The sequence below is a fragment of the Pleurodeles waltl genome, chromosome 6 (genome assembly GCF_031143425.1).
Source record: "Pleurodeles waltl isolate 20211129_DDA chromosome 6, aPleWal1.hap1.20221129, whole genome shotgun sequence".
NCBI classification, from domain to species: Eukaryota; Metazoa; Chordata; class Amphibia; order Caudata; family Salamandridae; genus Pleurodeles; species Pleurodeles waltl.
In genome coordinates this window covers 7750745-7769496 of record NC_090445.1, presented here as the reverse complement: position 1 = coordinate 7769496, position 18752 = coordinate 7750745, and the positions used below count along the sequence as shown (strand labels likewise).

Below are 18752 nucleotides of genomic sequence, written 5' to 3'. Positions count from 1 at the left end.
GCTGCCCTTTTTCTTCTCATTTCTCTTCCACTTCCCCTCTCCTTCCCTTCTCTGCCTCTTCTCCTTCCTCTACAGAGCCTGTCCGTTACCCCGCTATCCATTCTTTCTCAATAATATGAAATTTGTTTGATTGTTTGGAATGGGGAGGGCTACAGATCCCCTGAGTTGGACCTATATTGTGCATGTCTCACACGTTCGAGGGACCTGCATGATGGCAGAGTGGGGGATGGGGTGGAGGGGAAGGCTACAGTTCTGTGGTTCCGACGGTTTTGTTGAAATGGTTTTATTGGTGCACCAGCCGGTGAGACTACCACAAAGGTAGATCAGCTCAAACATGTGTCAAGAGTAGACAGCAGATGCCACTGACCAGACATGACATATACCACTGACGGGGGCTTTCAACAGCATTCAGTCCTTACATGGAACAAACGGGATAGGGAGCATGACTACAAAGGGAGTTGTCAGCCTGCCTCAAACTAGATGTAGTCCTCTTACAAGAGATCCATCTTAAGGGAACGCACTGTCCCTTTGTGGGTACGGGGACATACTCTGTATTGTCACATACCGGCTTTACAACTGTGTCCAGGAGAGTAGTTATTTTGATTTGGAAATCTCCTCCCTTCCAGGTGCAGCATTTCTGGCTAGATCCATTAGGAACCTACGCAGACGTCCAGGGAATTTGGGGTAGGATGACGGTGACCTTGATTAACGCCTATGCCCCTACTTTCAATCATAAACCTTAACTAAATTTACCAAAATCCTACTTGAAGATAAACCATCCTTACATATCGTGGGGAGTGACTTTAACAACTTGATATCCCTGGACTCAAGTAGAACGAGAGCAACACCACACCAGCTTAGAACTACACCGCTGGCTCATTTTGTCGACACAATGGACCTCACTGACCTGTGGCGACATCTTCACCCCCATAGTCACAACTACTCTTATTACTACGGAGCTCACAACGTCTATTCCAGACTTGGCTACATCCTAGCACCGGCCGGGGAAGTAGCCACAGAATAAGGGACGGAATACGTAGCAAGAGGACTCTCAGATCACTCTCCCCATGGGTGACAATAGGACCAAAATCCCGCAACATCTCCAGTGTTTGGAGACTGAGCGCTTGGGAACTCTCAGACAAATCGTCGATGCGCGAGGTTCGTACAGAAACTGAGCTTTATTTCAATACGAATGATGGCTCAGTGACATCTCCCCTCACGCTGTGGGAAGTATATAAGGCTGTGATGAGAGATAAGACTCCAAAATATTGTCGCCTTTAAGAGGAAAAGGGCCACAAAAGCTGTAGAAACCATAGGGAAAAAAGATCCTAAAACTAGAAGCCAAACACACCCTTTCCCCATACCCACTAGTAACTCGACAAAACTAACTACAAAACTAGTGTACAAAAGCTTCGCTGAAGAATTCATTCTCCAGATCCAGTCTGTAGCATGGGAATGTTCAAATGGTGAGAAATCTGCATCAGAAATGAGAACTCAAGAAGATCTCAAGAAGGAAATAAAAGCCTCAGAAAGGTAAGAGCAGAAAAGGGAAAGAGAAAAGGGGCTCAGGTAAGCAGTAGACTTTACAAAGGAGATGTGGATCTTGGGAAGATGGCAGGAGGAAAGATAAAAGATGAAGAGGATAAGGGTACCATGGACACTAGCACAGTTTACATTGCAACAAGGACAGCAGGATAGCCAGAAGGCCGTAGTTCAAACCAAGCTCTAGAATTAGGGTGGCTGAGGGGTGCAAGATCAGGTTGTGTGCAGATAGCATGGTCTACAGCAACGTAAACTACTAAAACTCTTCAACACCCACCATCTTGACAAAGCCATTCTGCAATTCGGCCAGCTGCTCCTTCAGCTTGCGGTTCTGACTGAGTGCACGGCTGATGGTAGTCTTATCACTCTGCATGTTCTCCAGGATCTGTTGTCGGTCCATGCTGTCCTCACTGTGGCGCTCTACCTCCTTCTCCAACTGCAGCAGACGCTCTTCCTGCTCTTGGTTCAGTTGGCTCAGCTGCTTATTGTCTTGAACCTGGGCTTCAAAGCGGGCTTGCGTCTCCTCTATAAGCTGCTGCAGCTTCTGTACCTCTGCTTGCAAGGACAGCTCCAGTTCCGTAGGGCCCTGAGGAGCCTGGGGCTCAGGCTCCTTAGGTTGGGCTATGGAGAGAGTGACAGAACAGTCAGAGCAGCCCTGGATTCTTAAGAGTTGTAGAAAAAGTCCCTCCTACCTCAAAGACAGCCTCGCTGCAGATAAGCTCCTAACCATTACAACAGAGAGCAAAACAGCCAGCATGCTCAGATTGCTGGAGGAGCTCAGAATGGCTTGCAGTGGGCTAGCTAGAGTACAAGAGAGAGGGTGCAACTCAAACAGTCTTCTGCTGAGGTTCCGCCAAGCTACAGAATTCTGTGCTTATGCAATGCTTTATTAAATGGCAGGTAGAGATCAGAGCATCCATGATGGCCTCTGCAGTACACTGCCAGCAGAATTTCAAAAGATAAATAAAGCTCAAAGCATTAAAAGCCAAAGGTCACGTGCACACTCAGAGCAACGAGGGAGGTTTGGTAGAGTTCAGAACAGGCGGCCTGGTCCATATGCAGCACCCAGTTGAAGGCTGGCCAGAGAACAGGACTAGGTCTTGATTACAGCTGGCAAGCTACTGAAGGCTGAACAGAGCTCAAGACGCAGTCCCGTCTGCACACCCAGCACCTTGCAAGGGATGGGGAGGGACCTGAACAGTGGCCTCTGAAGTGCCCTACCGCCCTTTCCCAAAATAGTGCTTGCTTACCTGACATGCTCCGTAGCTCTGTTATTGTGCTCTTCAGCTGCATCATGTGGCTCTGGCTTTGCTCCTTTTCACTCGTTAGGGCTTGGACCTTTGAAGAGGCAAAAATGCATTTAGATGAGTGAGGTTTCACAAGACGGGTGGGAAGGAGAGCAGGTGGAACAACGGGGTTAAGCAGGGGTGAGTGAGAGAGAAAGGCACAAAGAGGAGAAAGGGGTTGAGAGGTGATGGGCAATAAAGACATGAGGTGCGTGCCATGAACCAGGATGTGCTCTTCCCCCGATTCATCCCCTCTTCTGCTTTGACCCTATGTAAGTTTTAGGTCACACCATCAATTCCTTCAACTACCCTTGTAGGTGTCTCCACTTCTGCTCATGAACTCTTCCAATTCCTGTCCAACCTCAGTATCCTTCCTCAGTTGTCGTAGGTCGAAGCATGAAAATATCTGCATCAACTCAAACCGTTACCCCCCCCCAGCGTCCTCCACAGCTTCACCCTGTAACAGCAGAACAACAGCTTTCCTCATCCACCGCAACTCAGCCCAGGAACCTGGCAGCCATGGAGGTCAATCAAAGTTATTAATTGGCAAATGTGGTCATTCCTACCCGCATCTACCCTTTCTGAGGTAACCCCTGCATTTTTACACTAGTCTGACCCCTTGGAGGGGGCAATGCAACCCACGATCACAGTCAGTAGATAAGAAAAAGTTACTTTCCTGTAACTGAAGATTGAGTATCGGTATGTTTCATCGATTGATATGGTTAATCATCCCGTCAGAGCTGGCAGTCACATGATGTACATTGTGAGGAGTACAATGTTAAACATGCACAGAAAGATTTGACATAATAACAACAGTAGTCGATTCACATCATTAGAAAAGGTCCAAAACTGCACCCATCAGAACAAAGGACAGTCTTCATCTCTAGCCACCCAGGCCACAGTAGTTCAGATTTCATAGCACGAGAGCTAAAGTTATTGTTTGTATACAGACATGTAAGGAAATTCCTCCTTGGCATGGTTACCTCCTGACTTTTTGCCTTTGCTGATGCTAAGTTATAACTTGAAAGTGTGCTGGGACCCTGCTAACCAGGCCCCAGCACCAGTGTTCCTTCCCTAAACTGTACCTTTGTCTCCACAATTGGCACAGCCCTGGCACTCAGGTAAGTCACTTGTAACTGGTACACCTAGTACCAAGGGCCCTGATGCCAGGGAAGGTCTCTAAGGGCTGCAGCATGACTTATGCCACCATGGGGACCCCTCACTCAGCATGTGCACACTGCCTTACAGCTTGTGTGTGCTGGTGGGGAGAAAAAGACTAACTCGACATGGCTCTCCCCATGCCAACCTCACACTGCCTGTAGCATACGTAAGTCACCCCTCTAGTAGGCCTTACAGCCCTAAGGCAGGGTGCACGATACCACAGGTGAGGGCATATGTGCATGAGCACTATGCCCCTACAGTGTCTAAGCAAAACCTTAGACATTGTAAGTGCAGGGTAGCCATAAGAGTATATGGTCTGGGAGTCTGTCAAACACGAACTCCACAGCTCCATAATGGCTACACTGAAAACTGGGAAGCTTGATATCAAACTTCTCAGCACAAGACCGAGAGGGCATCTTAGAGATGCCCCCTGAAAACATATCCGACTTCCAGTGTAGGCTGACCAGTTTCTGCCCGCCTGCCACACACCAGACATGTTGCTGGCCACATGGGGAGAGTGCCTTTGTCACTCTGTGGCCAGGAACAAAGCCTGTACTGGGTGGAGGTGCTTCTCAACTCCCCCTGCAGGAACTGTAACACCCTGCGGTAAGCCTCAAAGGCTCACCCCTTCTTTACAGCGCCACAGTGTAGGAGGCTGGCCTGGCTTGTAGTGGGTACCAATGGTACTTACACCTTGTGCCAGGTCCAGTTATCCCTTATTAGTGGAACAGAGGTGTTTCTAGCAGCTTAGGCTGAACTAGGAGACATGCAAAGCTCCTACTATACTACTGGTGTCATATGCACAATATAATAAGAAAACACAATACACAGATATACTAAAAATAAAGGTACTTTATTTTTATGACAATATGCCACCAGTCTCTCAGTGAGAACCCTCAGTAAGAAGGTAAGTAATATACACAAGTTATATGTACAAAAACCAAAATCAGGTAAGTAAGAGCACGAAAAGTAATGCAAACAGTGTAGGATTACAATAGGTTGCAATAGGCAAGCATAGGTATAGGGGTAACACAAACCATATACTCCAAATGTGGAATGCAAATCACAAATGGACACCAGACCTATGGGAGCTTGTAGAGGGTCCTGGGACTGTAAGAAAACAGTCAGGGTGTCCAAGATACCCCAGTCCAAGACCCTGAAAAGTAGGAGTTAAGTACACCTACTACCCCAAAAGAGCACAATAGTCGTGATAGGGGGATTCTGCAAGAACAACAAACACCAGCAGTGCACTAACAACGGATTTCCGGACCTGAGGACCTGCAAGGCAAGGGGACCAAGTCCAATAGTCTCGACAGTGTCCAGGGTGGGGCAGGATCCCAGGAAACCACGGATGAAGGTGCAAGGAAGCTGCCTCCGGATGGAAAAAGCTTGGAGTTCTGCAAGAAAGAAGAGGACTAAGAACTTCTCCTTTGGAAGACAGATGTCCCACGCCGCGATGAAACTTGCAGAGGTGTTCCCACACAGAAATACCCCAAACAAGCCTTGCTAGCTGCAAGGGTCGCGGTAGAGGTTTTTGGGTGCTGCTGAGGACCAGGAAGGACCAGGATGTCGCCTGTTGGAGGAGGAGACAGAAGGGGCACTCAGCAACTCAGAGAGCCCTCACAGAAGCAGGCAGCACCCGCAGAAATACCCCAACAGGCACTTAGAAGAAGAGTGAACCGGAGTCCACGTGAAGTTACAAAAGAGGGTCCCACGACGTCGGAGGCCAACTCAGAGGGTTGTGCACTGCAGGACAGAGTGCTGGGGACCCAGGCTAGGCTGTGCATGAAGGACATCCTGGAAGGTTGCACAGGAGCCGGAGCAGCTGCAAATCATGCAGTATACAGCTTTGCAGTCTAGCGTGGGGAGGCAAGGCCTTACCTCCACCAAACTTGGACTGAAGAGTCACTGGACAGAGTTGCTGTGTTCTAGGGACCACGCTCGTCAGGATGAGAGGGACCCAGAGGACCGTTGATGCAGTCTTTTGGTGCCTGCGTTAGCAGGGGGAAGATTCCGTCGACCCAAGGGAGATTTCTTCTGTGCTTCTGGTGCATGGTGAAGGCAGGAGACCCCCAGAGCATGCACCACCAGGAAACCCTGGTAGAAGTCGAAGAGGGAGATGCAGAGGAACTCTGGTGGGCTCTTGCACTCGTTATCTGAAGAATTCCCCAAAGCAGAGACCCTAAATAGCCAGAAAAGGAGGTTTGGCTACCTATGAAGGAGAATTGGCTACCAAGAGAGGTAAGAGCCTATCAGAAGGAGCCTCTGACGTCACCTGCTGGCAATGGCCACTCAGAGCAGTCCAGTGTGTCCCCAACATCTGTTTCCAAGATGGCAGAGGTCTGGGACACACTGGAGGAGCTCTGGGCACCTCCCCTGGGAGGTGCAGGTCAGGGGAGTGGTCACTCCCCTTTCCTTTGTCCAGTTTCGCACCAGAGGGCTGGGGGATCCCTGAACCGGTGCAGACTGGCTTATGCAGAGATGGGCACCATCTGTGCCCATCAAAGCATTTCCAGAGGCTGGGGGAGGCTACTCCTCCCCAGCCCTTCACACCTATTTCCAAAGGGAGAGTGTGTAACATCCTCTCTCAGAGGAAATCCTTTGTTCTGCCTTCCTGGGGCAGGCCTGCCCGGACCCCAGGGGAGCAGAAACCTGTCTGAGGGGTTGGCAGCAGCAGCAGTGGAAACCCCAAAAAGGCAGTTTGGCAGTACCCGGGTTCTGTGCTAGAGACCTGGGGGATCATGAAATTGTCCCCCCAATACCAGAATGGTATTGGGGTGACAATTCCATGATCTTAGACATGTTACATGGCCATGTTCGGAGTTACCATTGTGACGCTATACATAGGTAGTGAGCTATGTATAGTGCATGTGTGTAATGTTGTCCCCGCACTCACAAAGTCCGGGGAATTTGCCCTGAATGATGTGGGGGCACCTTGGCTAGTGCCAGGGTGCCCACACACTAAGTAACTTGGCACCCAACCTTCACTAAGTGAAGGTTAGACATGTATGTGACTTATAAGTTACTGGTGTGCAGTGGTAAATGGCTGGGAAATAACGTGGACATTATTTCACTCAGGCTGCAGTGGCAGGCCTGTGTATGAATTGTCAGAGCTCCCTATGGGTGGCAAAAGAAATGCTGCAGCCCATAGGGATCGCCTGGAACCCCAATACCCTGGGTACCTCAGTACCATATACAAGGGAATTATATGGGTGTACCAGTATGCCAATGAGAATTGGTAAATTTAGTCACTAGCCTGTTAGTGACAAATTTGGAAAGCAGAGAGAGCATAACCACTTGGGTTCTGGTTAGCAGAGCCTCAGTGAGACAGTTAGGCATCACACAGGGAACACATATAGGGCACATACTATGAGCACTGGGGCCCTGCCTGGCAGGGTCCCAGTGACACAAGGACTAAAACAACATATATACAGTGAAATATGGGGGTAACATGCCAGGCAAGATGGTACTTTCCTACACACAGGGCATCCCAGCTAGTGGAGTTGCCCACCCCTCTGGCCACTACCCCCACTTTTGGTGGCAAGGCTGGAGGAGATTATTAGAAAAACAAGGAGGAGTCACCCACCAGTCAGGAGAGCCCCTAAGGTGTCCTGAGCTGAGGTGACTCTTACTTTTAGAAATCCTCCATCTTGTGAGTGGAGGATTCCCCCAATAGGATTAGGGATGTGCCCCCCTCCCCACAGGGAAGAGGCACAAAGAGGGTGTAGCCACCCTCAAGGACAGTGGCCATTGGCTACTGCCCTCCCAGACCTAAACACACCCATACATTCAGTATTTAGGGGCTCCCCAGAACCTAGGAATGAAAATGTCACTTACCCAGTGTACATCTGTTCGTGGCATCAGTCGCTGTAGATTCGCATGTTTTGCATAGCTCGCCATCTGGTGTTGGGTCGGAGTGTTACAAGTTGTTTTTCTTCGAAGAAGTCTTTCGAGTCACGGGACCGAGTGACTCCTCCTTTTGTCTCCATTGCGCATGGGCGTCGACTCCATCTTCGATTGTTTTTCCCCGCAGAGGGTGAGGTAGGAGTTGTATTGTAGTAATAGTGGCCATGCAATGGAGTGACTAAGTATGTACCTATTTAAGGTTAAAATAATATATATACAAATAGTTGAAGGTACCTTCCAAACTGCTACAGGCTCCCGGGGAGGCGGGTGGGCACATGCGAATCTACAGCGACTGATGCCACGAACAGATGTACACTGGGTAAGTGACATTTTCAGTTCGATGGCATCTGTCGCTGTAGATACGCATGTTTTGCATAGACTAGTAAGCAGTTATCTCCCCAAAGCGGTGGCTCAGCCTGTAGGAGTGGAAGTAGTCTGAAACAATGTTCTTAATACGGCTTGACCTACTGTGGCTTGTTGTGCGGATAACACGTCTACACAGTAGTGCTTGGTGAATGTGTGAGGCGTAGACCATGTGGCTGCCTTACATATTTCTTGCATTGGGATGTTTCCTAGAAAGGCCATGGTAGCGCCTTTCTTTCTGGTTGAGTGTGCCCTTGGTGTAATGGGCAGCTGTCTTTTTGCTTTAAGGTAGCAGATTTGGATGCATTTAACTATCCATCTGGCTATACCTTGTTTTGATATTGGGTTTCCTGCATGAGGTTTTTGGAATGCAATAAATAGCCGTTTAGTTTTCCTGATGCTCTTTGTTCTGTCAATGTAATACATTAATGCTCTTTTGACATCTAAAGTATGTAGTGCCCTCTCAGCTACGGAATCTGGCTGTGGGAAGAACACTGGAAGTTCCACTGTTTGATTTAGATTGAACGGTGAAATAACTTTTGGTAGAAATTTAGGATTAGTCCTTAGGACGACCTTATTTTTGTGTAGTTGTATAAAAGGTTCTTGTATTGTAAACGCCTGAATCTCCCTTACTCTTCTTAGGGAAGTAATGGCGATGAGGAATGCAACCTTCCAGGTTAGGAACTGTATTTCGCAGGAGTGCATGGGTTCAAAAGGTGGACCCATAAGTCTAGTTAAGACAACATTTAGGTTCCATGAAGGAACAGGTGGTGTTCTTGGTGGAATAATTCTTTTAAGGCCCTCCATGAATGCTTTAATGACTGGTATCCTATATAGGGAAGTTGAATAGGTAGGCTGCAGGTATGCAGATATTGCTGCAAGGTGTATTTTAATGGAAGAGAAAGCTAGGTTAGATTTTTGTAAGTGAAGCAAGTAACCCACTACATGTTTTGGGGTTGCGTGTAATGGTTGGATTTGATTAATATGGCAGTAGAAAACAAACCTCTTCCATTTACTGGCATAGCAGTGCCTGGTGGATGGCCTTCTGGCTTGCTTTATGACTTCCATACATTCTTGGGAAAGTTGTAAGTGTCCGAATTCTAGGATTTCAGGAGCCAGATTGCTAGATTCAGCGATGCTGGATCTGGGTGTCTGATCGTTTGGTTGTGTTGTGTTAACAGATCCGGCCTGTTGGGCAGTTTGATGTGGGGTACTACTGATAGGTCTAGCAGCGTTGTGTACCAGGGTTGCCTTGCCCAAGTTGGTGCTATTAATATGAGTTTGAGTTTGTTTTGACTGAGTTTGTTTACCAGATAAGGAAGGAGAGGGAGAGGAGGAAAAGCGTAGGCAAATATCCCTGACCAGTTGATCCATAGGGCATTGCCGTGGGACTGCCTGTGTGGATATCTGGATGCGAAGTTTTGGCATTTTGCGTTCTCTTTTGTCGCAAACAAGTCTATTTGAGGTGTTCCCCAGAGCGTGAAGTAAGTGTTCAGAATTTGGGGGTGAATTTCCCATTCGTGGACCTGTTGGTGATCTCGAGAGAGATTGTCTGCGAGTTGATTCTGAATTCCTGGGATAAATTGTGCTATTAGGCGAATTTGGTTGTGAATTGCCCAACGCCATATCTTTTGTGCCAGCAGGCTCAATTGTGTTGAGTGCGTCCCCCCTTGTTTGTTTAGATAATACATTGTTGTCATGTTGTCTGTTTTGACGAGAATGTATTTGTGAACTATTATTGGTTGAAAAGCCTTTAGTGCTTGAAAAACTGCTAGCAGTTCTAGGTGATTTATATGCAGTTTTGTTTGATGTACGTTCCATTGTCCTTGTATGCTGTGTTGATCGAGGTGTGCTCCCCACCCTGTCATGGAAGCATCTGTTGTTATTACGTATTGTGGCACTGGGTCTTGGAAAGGCCGCCCTTTGTTTAAATTTATATTGTTCCACCATAGAAGCGAGAGGTAAGTTTGGCGGTCTATTAACACCAGATCTGTAAGGTGACCCTGTGCTTGTGACCACTGTGATGCTAGGCACTGTTGTAAGGGCCTCATGTGCAGTCTTGCGTTTGGGACAATGGCTATGCATGAAGACATCATGCCTAGGAGTTGTAATATCATCTTTGCTTGTATTTTTTGTGTTGGATACATGCGTTGTATGATGTTGTTGAAATTTTGAATTCTTTGTGGACTTGGAGTGGCTACTCCTATTGTTGTGTTTATTATGGCTCCTAGGTATTGTTGTACCTTGCGCGGCAGAATGTTGGATTTTGCGAAGTTGACTGTGAACCCTAGTTTGTAGAGGGTTTGTATGATTTGATTTGTGTGGTGTGAGCACGTTATTAACGAATGGGTCTTGATTAGCCAGTCGTCTAGATACGGGAATACATGTATTTGCTGCCTTCTGATGTGTGCAGCGACTACTGCTAGACATTTGGTAAAGACTCTTGGTGCGGCTGTTAAACCGAAAGGCAGTACCTTGAATTGGTAGTGTATTCCTTTGAATACAAACCTTAGGTATTTCCTGTGCGATGGATGTATTGGTATATGGAAATACGCGTCTTTGAGGTCTAATGTTGTCATGTAGTCGTGTAGTTTCAGCAATGGTAACACTTCTTGTAGTGTGACCATGTGAAAGTGGTCTGATTTGATGTATGTGTTTAGTATTCTTAGGTCTAGGATTGGTCTTAGCGTTTTGTCCTTCTTTGGTATTAAGAAGTACAGTGAATAAACTCCTGTGTTTATTTGTGTGTTTGGTACTAACTCGATTGCGTTCTTTTGCAATAGTGCTTGAACTTCTATCTCCAGGAGCTCGGAATGATGTTTTGATAAATTTTGTGCTCTTGGTGGTATGTTTGGAGGGAATTGTAGAAATTCTATGCAATAACCATTTTGGATAATTGCTAGAACCCAAGTGGCTGTAGTGATTTCCTCCCATGCTTTGTAATAATGACCTATTCTTCCCCCCACTTGTGTTGTGTGGAGGGGGTGAGTGACATGTGAGTCACTGCTTAGTTGTAGGGGTTTTGGGGCTTTGAAAATTTCCCCTATTCCTAGGGAATTGCCCTCCTCTATATTGGCCCTGAAAGCTTCCCCTGTACTGTCCCTGGTAACTGGATGGTGTTGCCTGTGAGGTGCTGGCTTGTGTGGCCTGACCCCGAAACCCCCCTCTAAAGGGTGTTTTGCGGAAGGTGCTGTCATTTCCTCTGCTCTGCGGGGAGTAGAGTGCGCCCATGGCTTTAGCAGTGTCCGTGTCCTTTTTAAGTTTCTCAATCGCCGTGTCCACTTCTGGACCGAACAGTTCTTTTTCGTTGAATGGCATATTGAGAACTGCCTGCTGAATCTCTGGTTTAAACCCAGACGTTCGTAGCCATGCATGCCTTCTGATGGTCACAGATGTATTTATTGTTCTTGCAGCTGTGTCTGCTGCGTCCATGGAGGAGCGTATCTGGTTGTTTGAAATGTTCTGTCCTTCTTCAACCACTTGCTTTGCCCTCTTTTGTAGGTCTTTGGGTAGATGTTCAATGAGATGTTGCATCTCATCCCAATGGGCTCTGTCATAGCGCGCAAGAAGTGCCTGTGAGTTAGCGATGCGCCACTGGTTTGCAGCTTGTGCTGCGACTCTCTTTCCAGCTGCATCGAACTTGCGGCTTTCCTTATCTGGGGGTGGTGCGTCCCCAGATGTGTGGGAGTTGGCCCTTTTCCTAGCTGCTCCTACAACGACAGAATCTGGTGGCAGCTGCGAAGTTATGAAAATAGGGTCTGTAGGAGGCGCTTTATACTTTTTTTCCACCCTTGGTGTGATTGCCCTACTTTTGACCGGCTCCTTAAAGATGTCTTTTGCGTGCTGAAGCATACCAGGGAGCATAGGCAGGCTTTGGTAGGAGCTGTGGGTGGCAGAGAGGGTGTTGAATAGAAAGTCATCCTCGACTTGTTCTGAGTGGAGGCTTACATTGTGGAATTGTGCTGCTCTAGCCACCACCTGAGAATATGCAGTACTTTCCTCTGGTGGTGATGGCTTTGTAGGGTATGCCTCCGGACTGTTATCTGACATAGGGGCGTCGTATAAGTCCCATGCGTCCTGATCCTGGTCACCTTGGCTCATGGTGGTGTGAGCCGGGGAATGTGATGGAGTTTGTGCTGGCGAGACGTGAATTATAGGTGGAGGAGAGGGTGGCGGAGTAACCCTTTTCACCATTTTTGTTTGTGGTGTTTGGTCAGTTTGAAATTCCAGTCTTCTCTTTCTCCTAATAGGGGGAAGGGTGCTTATCTTTCCTGTCCCCTGCTGTATAAAAATACGTTTCTGCGTATGGTCTACATCGGTGGATTGCAGGTCTTCCTCAAACCTATGCTTTCGCATTTGGGAGGTTATTGATTGCTCTTCGGTATAAGAGCCTGAAACTGGGTCGGTTGCAGGTTGTTTCGGCACCGAAACCCTGTCTGCATCTTTTTTCGGCTCCGAGGTGGCTTTTTTCTTTTTCGGAGTCGAAACATCTCGGCGTCGATCTTCATCGGTGCCGCTGTCTCGGCGTCGAGCCGTGTCTACACCGCTATCTCGGTGTCGATGTATGTCTCCAGCACTTTCTCGGTCCCGAGAAGGCTGCGTGCCGGTGTCTCGACCGGAGTCGGACGGTCTCGGCACTGATTGGGCCTTTTTCGGTGCCGACGGTCGGTCACCGAATTTATGGGTGGAGCCATGGCCTGGTGGCAGTGGCGTCCCCTGGGCCTTGACAATCTTCTTATGAGTGGTTTTCGACGTCTTACTCACGGTTCGTGGATCGTCGAATTCCTCGGAGTCCGATTCGTGTATCGAAAAGGTTTCTTCCTCTTCCTGTACCTCGAACTCTCAGTGCGCTGTCGCCGTGGACGCCATTTGAAGTCTTCTGGCTCGACGGTCTCGGAGTGTTTTTCGGGACCGGAACGCACGACAGGCCTCTTCACTGTGCTCAGGTGACAGGCACAGGTTACAGACCAAGTGTTGGTCTGAATAGGGGTATTTTTTGTGGCATTTGGGACAGAAACGGAACGGGGTCCGTTCCATCGGCGTTCTTCTACACGCGGTCGGGCCGAGTAGGCCCCGACGGGGATCGAAAACTACCCCGAAGGGCTCCGGAGCTCTTCGATCTTCGATGCGGTGTTGATTCTAACTACGCCGATCCCGAACGCAACAATACCGACGAAAATCTTCAGAAATTTAGCTGTTTTTCCGTTCCGAAACTCGGAGCGACAGGAACACGTCCGAACCCGATGGCGGAAAAAAAACAATCGAAGATGGAGTCGACGCCCATGCGCAATGGAGACAAAAGGAGGAGTCACTCGGTCCCGTGACTCGAAAGACTTCTTCGAAGAAAAACAACTTGTAACACTCCGACCCAACACCAGATGGCGAGCTATGCAAAACATGCGTATCTACAGCGACAGATGCCATCGAACACTAGATTCCTGCAACCTTAACAAGAAGAAGGACTGCTGATCTGAAGCCCTGCACAGAAGAAGGAGACACCAACTGCATTGGCCCCAGCCCTACCGGCCTGTCTCCCAACTTCGAAGAAAACTGCAACAGCAACGCATCCAACAGGGACCAGTGACCTCTGAAGCCTCCGAGGCCTGCCCTGCATCCAAGGACCAAGAAACTCCTGTGAACAGCGGCTCTGTTCAACAACCTGCAACTTCTTTGCAACAAAGAAGCAACTTTAAAGACTACACGTTTCCCGCCGGAAGCATGAGACTTTCCACTCTGCACCCGACGCCCCCGGCTCGACCTGTGGAAAACAAACACCTCAGGGAGGACTAACCGGCGACTGCGAGCCCGTGAGTAACTAGAGACGACCCCCCTGAGCCCCCACAGCGACGCCTGCAGAGGAAATCCAGAGGCTCTCCCTGACCACGACTGCCTGTAACAAGGGACCCGACGCCTGTAACCAACACTGCACCCGCAGCCCCCAGGACCTGAAGGAACCGAACTCCAGTGCAGGAGCGACCCCCAGGCGACCCTCTGCCTAGCCCAGGTAGTGGCTACCCCGAGGAGCCCCCGTGCCTGCCTGCATCGTTGAAGAGACCCTCAGGTCTCCCCATTACTTCCTATCTAAAACCCGACGCCTGTTTGCACACTGCACCCGGCCGCCCCTGTGCCGCTGAGGGTGTACTTTCTGTGCCTTCTTGTGTCCCCCCCCCGGTGCCCTACAAAACCCCCCTGGTCTGCCCCCGAAGACATGGGTACTTACCTGCTGGCAGACTGGACCCGGGGCACCCCTGTTCTCCATTGAAGCCTATGTGTTTTGGGCACCTCTTTGACCTCTGCACCTGACCGGCCCTGAGCTGCTGGTGTGGTAACTTTGGGGTTGCCTTGAACCCCCAACGGTGGGCTACCTTGGCCCCAACTTTGAGACTTGTAAGTGTTTTACTTACCTGCAAACCTACCCTTTACTTACCTCTCCCAGGAACTGTTGATTTTTGCCACTTTGAAAATAGCTTATTGCCATTTTTTTACAAAGACTGTATATGATATTGCTTTTATTCAAAGTTCCTAAAGTATCTAAGTGAAATACCTTTCACTTAAAGTATTACTTGTAAATCTTGAACTTGTGGTTCTTAAACTAAACTAAGAAAATATATTTTTCTATACAAAAACCTATTGGCCTGGAATTGTCTGAGTGTGTGTTCCTCATTTATTGCTTGTGTGTGTACAACAAATGCTTAACACTACCCTCTGATAAGCCTACTGCTCGACCACACTACCACAAAATAGAGCATTAGAATGATCTCTTTTTGCCACTATCTTACCTCTAAGGGGAACCCTTGGACTCTGTGCACACTATTTCTTACTTTGAAAAGTATATACAGAGCCATCTTCCTACACTGGTGGATCAGCGGTGGGGTCTAAGACTTTGCATTTGCTGGACTACTCAGCTAGTACCTGACCACACAACTAAATTTCCAAAAATGTTCATTAGAAACTGATTTTTGAAATTTGAGCAATTTTTCAAAATTTTTAAAAGTCCTGCTAGGGCCTTGTGTAAGTCCCCGTTAGCATTTCTTTTAGAGTTTAAAAGGTTGTAAAAGTTTGGATTTAAGTTCTAGAAGTAGTTTTTAGATTCTTAAAAAGTAATCCCAACTTTTAGAGAAATAATGTCTAGCACAGATGAGATGGTGGTGGAACTCAACCTCTGTTGAACCCATGGACTCTGTGCACACTATTTCTTACTTTGTAATAGTACATACAGAGCCAACTTCCTACACTAAAGAATAACATTTTAAATCAGAGTACTATCCATCTAGAGACCGTTCTTTTCTGCAATGCATTAAATTACTCTACCCCTAAGAAACCCACAAACTGATCGTCCACTCAGTGATCTCCGGTACGATCGATATAGAAACTGAAGTCTCTCTTGCGATTCAAGAAATGCAGTCTCTCCTCCTCTTTCGAGCTGTGAGGCGGGGCAAAGAACGACAGAAGGGTGAAAGTCTGTCTGACATGAAAGGGTGTCACCACTTAGATAGGAATGCCACTTGTATCCTCAAAACCAGTTTGTCAGGAAAGAAAGTATGCGTGCGGCAGGCGGACTGAATGCCAGAAGCTCGCTCACATGCCAAGCCGATGTTAGGGCCATTAATAAGAGTTTCTAATGATAAAAGACGCGGTCAACTGTGCATCAGCTCAAAAGGAGTGCACAGGAGGAAGGCAGGGACCAGAGGACCTGATTTCAGTTTCATTGTGGCATCAGAAAGGGCTTTGGTAGAAAAGAAAAATGTTGCAAATCTCAGAGGAATTGCATCACAACAGGTGAGTCAAACAAAGAAGGCTGATCCAGCAGCCGTTAAAAAGCTGAAAGAGCTGAAAATACCCTTTAAAAATGCTGAAAGGAAGAGCTTGCTGGGCCAACGACAAAGCAATGTGGGTCAATGTGGCGGGTGCTGCAACAGACCACAAACTACGCCCAGAGCCCAAAGTACACAGATTTTGTAGATGGGGTCTGTCTGTCTGAGAAATATCAATGACCTTGGAAGGAAGATCAAAGGACACTAGCTGCGGACATTAGCTGCCGCTGCTTAATTTACATGCTAGGAGGTGCAGTTCACGGAGGTCTGGATGCAGGGCCCTGCCCTAGATCCTCCTGAGGATGAGCTTAATCGGAGGTGAGAAGTTCATGCTCGGATGTTCTGGGTATCACACAGCAACGTGGCCCAATCCAGAGCCACCAGGGTGACAGGGAACCAGTCGGTCTTGATCTTCAAGAACACAAGCCAGGAGGGATAGACTCGGAAAGGCATACAGAAATCCCGAGCTCCACTGTACGTGGAATGAGCCTCTGAGAAACTTAGGAACTCTAGCATTCTTTCTTTTTTACCGCAAACTTACGCGGATCGCCGGGCGACAGAAACCACTATTTACTTTAGTTTGGCGCCCCGCTAAGTAGATGGATCTATTTGATCCGAATTTAGTTGACTGCATGCCATATTCTCAGGTCCTTCTTCACTGATTGGGTTGACAACTAGGTTTTAACACTTTCCAAGCACGTTGGTGAGAATACCTCCCGATTGGGCACTGACTTTGGTTTGTTTTTTTAAGAGGTACTTTCCATTCTCACCATGCACTTTGTCACACTGCTACGTATAATAGTTTGTGATAATAAATATTAGTTTATTATGACTGATGTTCCATTACATGGTGACAGAATTGTCATTACAACGGATTGTAGATGTCGGAGATGTACAAGATGATTATAGCTGATATTCGACTATAGATATTCCAATTTTTGTTAACTGTGTAACTAAACTTTAGTTAACATTAATTTTTACGACTACCATAAATATAGAAAGTCAGTTACAGTTCCTGACATGCTATTCCTAGGAGCCTTATCCTGATACCGGGGATGGTAAGCCTATTTACTTTTATCCTTTTGTGAACTACGCACTGAATTACCATATTCACTATATTCTATTTACTTTGGACTGCACTTTCTATATGTGTCCTTTGATTTCATTTTTTAGGGCGACCTTTTTTGACATAGCACACACTTAAAAGTAAGTGACTGTTTTTGTACTCTTTTCCCTAGTAGGGCTCATAGCAATTTATATATTTTTTTGGGAGAAGTTAAAAATTATTTTTGGTTCTGATGAACCGTCATTGGATCCGGCTGGACCACCAGACGCGAAACATGTAGACCTGATGACTAGAGGCACCAGAATTGGTTTAATCCTCTTGTGTAATTGTTGGGAGCACGTGAGCATTACCACTCACTTTTTGACTCCCCCTCTGTTTTTAATCTTGGTCTCCATCTTATTAGTACTGATTAAACCTATGATTAATATTATTTGATGGATAACCAATTTTGATATTTCACTCACCCCTTTATTGCTCAGATACTTGAATTTTGGTACTCCTTCTGTATGATCTGATTCCACCTGCTACTATTAGAGCAATACGGTTAAGAGCCCCCCTCGGGGAGCCCGTTAGGCATTGCAGCACCGGCCTAACGAGGAGCTCTCCCAATGATGAAGCTAGTCATCCAGTGTGATGCTTGAGGGTTCTCGCTCCTGTTGAATTAGGTCTCCCGTCTCTCTTTTTCTTATCGATTGGAACAGTGTACCTTTAATTTCTTTGGAATTTGTATTGGGAGACTGTTCACTGGACCATCAACCTCCCGGTCCCTCTCTTTGTTCCTAGTTTAGGTTAAAGACATCCATAGGATGCCCGGAACTGCTAGTCGGATGTGGCCCACTATTATCCCACAATGCATGGGTGTAGTGACTCAAGAGACAACTAGCGTGGGGACACAGGGCAAGTCTGACAGAAGAACAAGCACTTTCCAAATGCCTCCATGAGTTTGGATTTGCAGTTAAGAGTTGCTATAGGCGTTGGGTTTTACTTTGCTGCTGGATGCCTGTATCACCAAACTATCCAGTGCCAGAGAATCGGTCAGGAAATCAGGTTAGAAGGCTATGGCCTGAGAAAACTAGCAACCCTAACGGCAGAAGAGGTTCAGCTGACAGCGGGCCAGGCAGGAGCCCTTCGCATTACGACGGCGAATGAAGCGTACTCTTCTGAGGCAGGAAGAGGGGGAGAGACAAGTCCTAACCACAGGCATCCTTGTAATACTTCTACCAAATTGTCCTCATCATACTTTGCGACAAATGCCTCACCTTTGTCATAGAGGGCTGAATCAGAACCAAAGAACTGGTGTAATATATGTGCTCTGGCAGGTGATAAAGGAAATGTGTCAGAATCGGAAGGGTTGCCGCGTGGGTCAGAATGAGGACCGGTCGAATTGAGTTGGGCTTGGAGTCAGAAGGCACTACTGGGAGGGGATCCTCTTCCGGGACCTGTGGAATCAGCACCAACATTGACGCCATGGGAACTGGCGAAGGAAGTGAAGCTGGAATGTCAGTAATGAAGCTAGTGTAGAATCAGAAGACGACTTAACAGGCGCCAGCGGTAACCAAGGACAGGCCCGCCAGCAGAACCCTTACTGGAGGCCTCAGCAGATCCCAAGCAACC

At 47.6% G+C, this 18752-nt stretch overlaps 1 protein-coding gene across 6 annotated transcripts in view; it reads right to left on the bottom strand.

The window, feature by feature from the left end:
* GOLGA2 (golgin A2) overlaps positions 1–18752 on the bottom strand; it is a 236504-nt gene that overhangs the window by 95263 nt on the left and 122489 nt on the right. For all 6 annotated transcript variants that reach the window (XM_069236974.1, XM_069236975.1, XM_069236976.1 and 3 more), the window contains 2 exons: positions 2793–2880; positions 1820–2163 (listed from right to left, as the gene is read on the bottom strand). In XM_069236974.1, coding sequence (XP_069093075.1) covers positions 1820–2163; positions 2793–2880 — 432 coding nt within the window. The remainder of the gene's footprint in view (positions 1–1819; positions 2164–2792; positions 2881–18752) is intronic.